This window comes from Manacus vitellinus, unplaced genomic scaffold, assembly GCF_001715985.3.
Source record: "Manacus vitellinus isolate BGI_N305 unplaced genomic scaffold, ASM171598v3 scaffold_16_pilon, whole genome shotgun sequence".
Lineage (NCBI taxonomy): Eukaryota > Metazoa > Chordata > Aves > Passeriformes > Pipridae > Manacus > Manacus vitellinus.
The window spans coordinates 15707868-15713181 of record NW_021939189.1 but is presented as its reverse complement, the minus strand read 5'-3'; the positions used below and the strand labels follow the sequence as shown (position 1 = coordinate 15713181).

At 56.3% G+C, this 5314-nt stretch overlaps 1 protein-coding gene across 1 annotated transcript in view; it reads left to right on the top strand.

Annotated features, from left to right (window-relative positions):
* The first annotated feature begins 577 nt into the window (after positions 1–577).
* The window catches only part of ZNF609 (zinc finger protein 609), a 47295-nt gene continuing 42558 nt past the window's right edge, over positions 578–5314 (top strand). The window contains exon 1 of the mRNA XM_029958733.1: positions 578–1440. Within this exon, the coding sequence (XP_029814593.1) occupies positions 694–1440 (747 nt within the window). The 5' untranslated portion in view covers positions 578–693. The remainder of the gene's footprint in view (positions 1441–5314) is intronic.

Here is a 5314-nt window from a genome sequence, read left to right as displayed (position 1 = left end):
TCCCAAATCCGGGTGCTGTGTTGTGCTGCCCGGAGGTGTGGGATGGGAACCCTGTGCTTCCCACTGCGATTTGGCCTTTGTCGACCGCTCTGATGCCTCCCAAGTGTCACAAGCACTCTGAAGCCTGGGATTTATTTCCCACTGAGGCACTCTACTTCCCTGGCGAGCGGCTCTCGTCCCTCACAGCAAGGCTGGTGTGGAGAGGAGCCCTCCCTCCGGGTGGCATCAGCAGGAGAGGAATCAATTCTCCCTCCCAGGGGCAGCGCTCGATAATTCAGAGGGAAATGGCGAGTGGGGAAACGTGTGAGTAATGTCTTGTTGGAGCCGAGAGCCGCGACCTGCCAGGGCTGGTATTGATCGAGGACCGGTGCCAGATGGCTGCTGCTGTGGGGGCAGCTGCCGAGCAGCCCCAGCCTGGGGGATGGCAGGAGGATTCTGCGAGGGGAGATTTGGGAGGTTGGGGGTTTCACCCTGCCCGGATCTCTCCTGGCTGCAGGTGCAACTGCCAATGAAGGCAGATCTGCCTGCCTGTGGCTCTTCGTGTGTAACCTTGTTTTCTTTGCCTTCCCTTCCAGCAGCGATGCCGTCACCTGGGCAGACCCCGACCACTGGAAGCCCCCCAAGGACGTAGGTGACCCCCAGGGCGTGGAGACAGGGAAGAGCCTTGAATCGTGAGGGGTTGTTAACTCTAAGATGTCCTTGAGCAGCGGAGCTTCCGGAGGGAAAGGAATTGATGCGAACCCGGTTGAGACGTACGACAGCGGGGATGAGTGGGACATTGGTGTAGGGAATCTCATCATTGACCTGGACGCTGATTTGGAGAAGGATCAGCAGAAATTGGAAATGTCGGGCTCCAAGGAGGTGGGGCTCCCGGCACCCAACGCAGTGGCGACGCTACCGGATAACATCAAGTTTGTGAGCCCAGTGCCGGGCCCTCAGGGCAAGGAGGGCAAATCCAAGTCAAAAAGGAGCAAGACTGGCAAGGACAGTGGGAAGCCGACCCCGGGGTCCTCCCTGTTCACTCCCAGTGAGGGAGCTGGTGGCAAGAAGGAGGCTCAAGGACGCTCTGGGGATGGCGCGAACTCAGGTGGTTTGGTGCCTGCCGTCACCCCGAAGGGCTCGGAGAAGTCGGCCAAGGCGTCTCGCAGCGTGGCCGGCTCCAAGAAAGAGAAGGAGGGTGGCTCATCCAAAAGCAAGAAGGAAAGGAGTGAGGGTGCAGGGGCTGCGGTGGAGAAGGAGTCCAGCGTGCTGCAGCCCCTGGCCCTGGCAGTGAGGGTGGGACAGTATGATGGGGGCCAGGGGACAGAGCCTGCTGCTGCCGAGCAGCTTGGGAGTATAGCTATTGACACGGGAGCTGCGCTCAATCCCTTGGGAGTTAAGTCGGAGCTGGAGGATGGGGAAAGTGAGTGCCGGCAGCTGAAGAAGGTGAAATCGGAGAAGGTAAGAAAGGTGTCAGGGTGTGGGTGACATTGCTGCTCCTGTACCAGGATGTCCTGCTGTGGGTGGCAAGGGAATGGGACCATGTGTCTGGTACTGCTGGGACCAACACTGGTGATGGCTGGTGCCTGCTGGTTCTGGTGTGAAGGTGGTTTGGCCATGTGATGTGCCGGTGTCTGGACGTGGCGATGGAATGGCACTGTCAAGCTGTGCCTGGCTGCTGGGAACTGTGTGTCAGCAAATCACCTGCAACCACTGTGCTCCGGGTACCATCCTGCTGTGCCCTCTGGGATTTGGTTTCTTTGGTGCTGTGGCTGTGCCAGTGGGTCCAGGCCTCTCTGGCCTCTGTCACTCTGCAGTCAAGGTGATGTCCTGGTGCTGAGCTCCAGCTCCCAACGGGACACATGGCTTCTGTGGGCCACTGTGCTCTGTGTCCCGCTGACTTCCCCTTGAGTGGCAAGGCTCCCTGCAGCCCCTGGAGGAATTTATTTCTCTCTGGTTGCATCATGTGCAGAGAAGGATCCCTTAATGTGTCAGTGAGCGTGGGATCTGCATGGGCTCGTGGGTGAGCACAAGGAGCAGGGCTGACAGGAGTCACCGCCTCGTTCCTGGAGCTGCCGATGGTACGTGGGCTCTGTCCCATGGGTGGTGATGATCCAGCCTGGGGCCAGCCAGGGCTGTGGGTGATGTTTGTTGTGTTGCTCCTCTGCTGACATGCGGCAGTGATGCAGAGCTGGCCAAGCTGCTCTTCCAGGTCACCAAGGGCACAAAAAGCCCCACCAGTGGCACACGACCTACAGGGTGAGTGGCTATCTGTCCAGGTGGTGCTGGGCTCTGGGTGGCTGCATGGCTGGACATGGCCATTTTGGGACTCTTTTCTTGTTTCTCAGTAATCACAGTGGCTGATGGGTAAATGGGGAAGATTTTGGAGTTCTGTGGGTAAATGGGGAAAACTTTGAGCATGTGGAGGTCTGTGCTCTCCTTTGTGCCAGCTGCACACGGGTGTCTCCGGTGTGTGCCTGTGGAGCCACATGTTTGCCGCACATGGGGTGAGCATCACAAGCATGTGTGTTTGGGATGGCTCGGCCCTGTTGCCATCAACATTTGCTGGGGTTGGTAGAGTGGCTGAGCAGCATTGGGGTGCACATTGCTGTGTCTGCAGCTGGCAGCTCCCCAGCTGCTTTAGTGTGGGGATCACAGTGTAGGCACCAGGATAGGTGGGGAGGGCACAGTGGAGTTGGGAGAGGTTCTGAGGCTAGGGTTTTGTTGGGGAGCATGTATAGAGAGAAGAGTGGTGGAGATGGTTAGCCATGGGATGTCTCTGGGACAAGGGCTGCTAAATGGCTTGGGGCTATATCCACTTGAGAGGAAGACCCTGGGGCAGGTGACTAAAGCCTGTAAAATTCAGGAGTGGTGTGGAGATGATGTGTTGTTCCCTTGTCTGTTCTGGCAGTGGAACCAGAGTGAATGAAACCAGGAAGAGCAGCAGATGCTGTTCTATATGATGGACTGGAATGTTGCTACTAAAAACTATGGATGGTGAAAGTCCGCCAGTGCTCTGGGGCACTTGGTGGGTTTGTGGAGGAGAAGCCCATCAGGGTTTGTACAGAACAATGTCTTTTTTGCTTGGGAAAAGCACGAGGAGGACAGGAGCTTGGGAAGTGGTTTGGGAAGTATTTCAACGTGCTTGGCTGTTACATTCCATCATAGCCATTTGTGTTGGCCGCTGTCACAGGCAGCACTGGAGCTGGCTGGACCTTGGGTCGTACCCTGCATGACTTGCTGTGCTGTTACTATCAAAGATTTATTTCTTTCACTAATGCAGCTGCAGAAATCCTCTGCAGCTGGAGGGGTAAAATGGAGGTGGGGTGTTGGTGGAGGAGGAGCTGGACATGCCCCAGCCTTGTGAGCTGGCACCCAGAAACTCCCTGTCTGCTGGGCTGGTCCCACAGTGTGGGCAGCAGAGGCGGGAGGATTCTGCCCCTCTGCCCTACTCAGGTGAGACCCCACCTGCAGAGCTGCCTCCAGCTCTGGGGCACCAGCATAAGAAGGATGTGGAGCTGCTGGAGTGAGTCCAAAGTAGGCCACGGAGCTGCTCCAAGGGCTGGAGCCCCTCTGCTGTGGAACCAGGCTGGGAGAGCTGGGGGTGTTGAGCCTGGAGAAGCTCCAGGGAGACCTTAGAGCCCCTTCCAGTGTCTAAAGGGGCTCCAAGAGAGCTGGAGAGGGAATTTGGACAAGGACATGGAGGGACAGGTGAAGGGGGAATGGCTTCCCACTGCCAGAGGGCAGGGTTAGATGGGACATTGGGAAGAAATTCTTGGCTGTGAAGGTGGTGAGGCCCTGGCGCAGGTTGTCCAGAGCAGCTGTGGCTGCCCCATCCCTGTAAGTGTTGGAAGGCCAGGTTGGATGGGGCTTGGAGCAACCTGGTCTAGTGGAAGGTGTCCCTGCCCACAGCAGGGGATGGAACAGGATGATCTTTAACGTCCCTTCCAACCCAAACCATTCTGTCATCTCCATGCTGATACCCTGTGAGGAAGGTTCTACCATTTTACTTGTTTATATTCAGGCACAACCACCTCAGTGAGTGCTCAGCTTGGAGGGCTGATCCTTGTTTTGAGAAGGGATTTGATGTCTGGATCTGCAGGAACATGTGTTGCATTTGCACTTAGGAATCATTGACTGTGTTTCATCAGCCTCCTGGGGGCAGCTGGATGGCTTCCTTTGGGTCGGGAAAGCCGTGGGCGAGGAGAAGAAAGGTGTCTGCATGGCAAGGGGTGGGAAGACAGTTTTGTTTCTTGAGGAAGAGCCTGAGGCTGGGCAGATGCCTGGGACAGGGTGGAGGACAGAGGGGGTACAATGGGGGACGTGGTGATGGGGGATATGGCATTGGGCTCATCCTGTCTCCTAAAAACTGTGGAGGTGCCCTAAAAACTGCATGTGGAGTCCAAAGGAGAAGTGAAGAACGGAGGTACATGCTGGCTGTGGGAGGGACACTCCTCCAGGCAGTGCATCGAGGGGATGAAGGGGACAGGTTCATTCTGGCCTGGCAACAAACCCTGCCTGGGAAGCGAGAAATTTGCTCAGACCGAAACAGGAACGGCCACAACATGACTCAGCCCAACCTTTGGACTCCATCAGCTTGTCCTCTGCTTAACCCTGTGCTGCTCCCTCTTCCGTTCCAGGCAGGGAAGCTGGTCTCCATCTGTGGATGAAGGGAGACTGTCTGTCCCTCCACTGGCTTCAGCCCAGGGTAGGTGACTTCCTTGTCTGTAGGTGTGTGCTAAGCTTGGCATCTTCAGCCAGGAGGTTCTGTTGTATCTCCATGGCTGGATTAATGAACACTTTAGCAGGGAGTGTTTTGACTTGATGAGGTGCTTTGGTGCCCCAGCCAGTTCATGCCCCAGCCAGCTCACCCTACTTGCCTCTGCTTCTGCTTTTGTGCTCTTCTAGTATCTCACTGTAGGGTTTGGCAGCCCTCAAGTCTTTGCAGGGTGTAGGAAGGAGCTTTGCTGTCGGTTCTTTCAGATACCCTTCCATGTCAGCCAGTGCTCTGTGGTGCCATGTCCACAGGCGAGGTCACCCTTACTCCCATGTCTGACATCGCAGCGATGAAGCCTGTGGATGTGGCCCATGGGTTTAATGGAATTTGTTTTGCCAGTGTGACCCCCATGGCTCCTCTGGTTACTGCTTCCCAGAGTGAAGCTTCAGGAACTGAATATCCCAAATGTCCCTTTTCTTGGTGTGGATCTTGGCCTTGTCCAGACCCGTTACATGCTCTCCTCGAACCTGATGCCATCAGTGTGTTGGGGCACAAGTGGTAACTTCTCCAGGGATGGGGGCTGATTGTGATGAAACCCACTGGCAATAACCCTGCTGA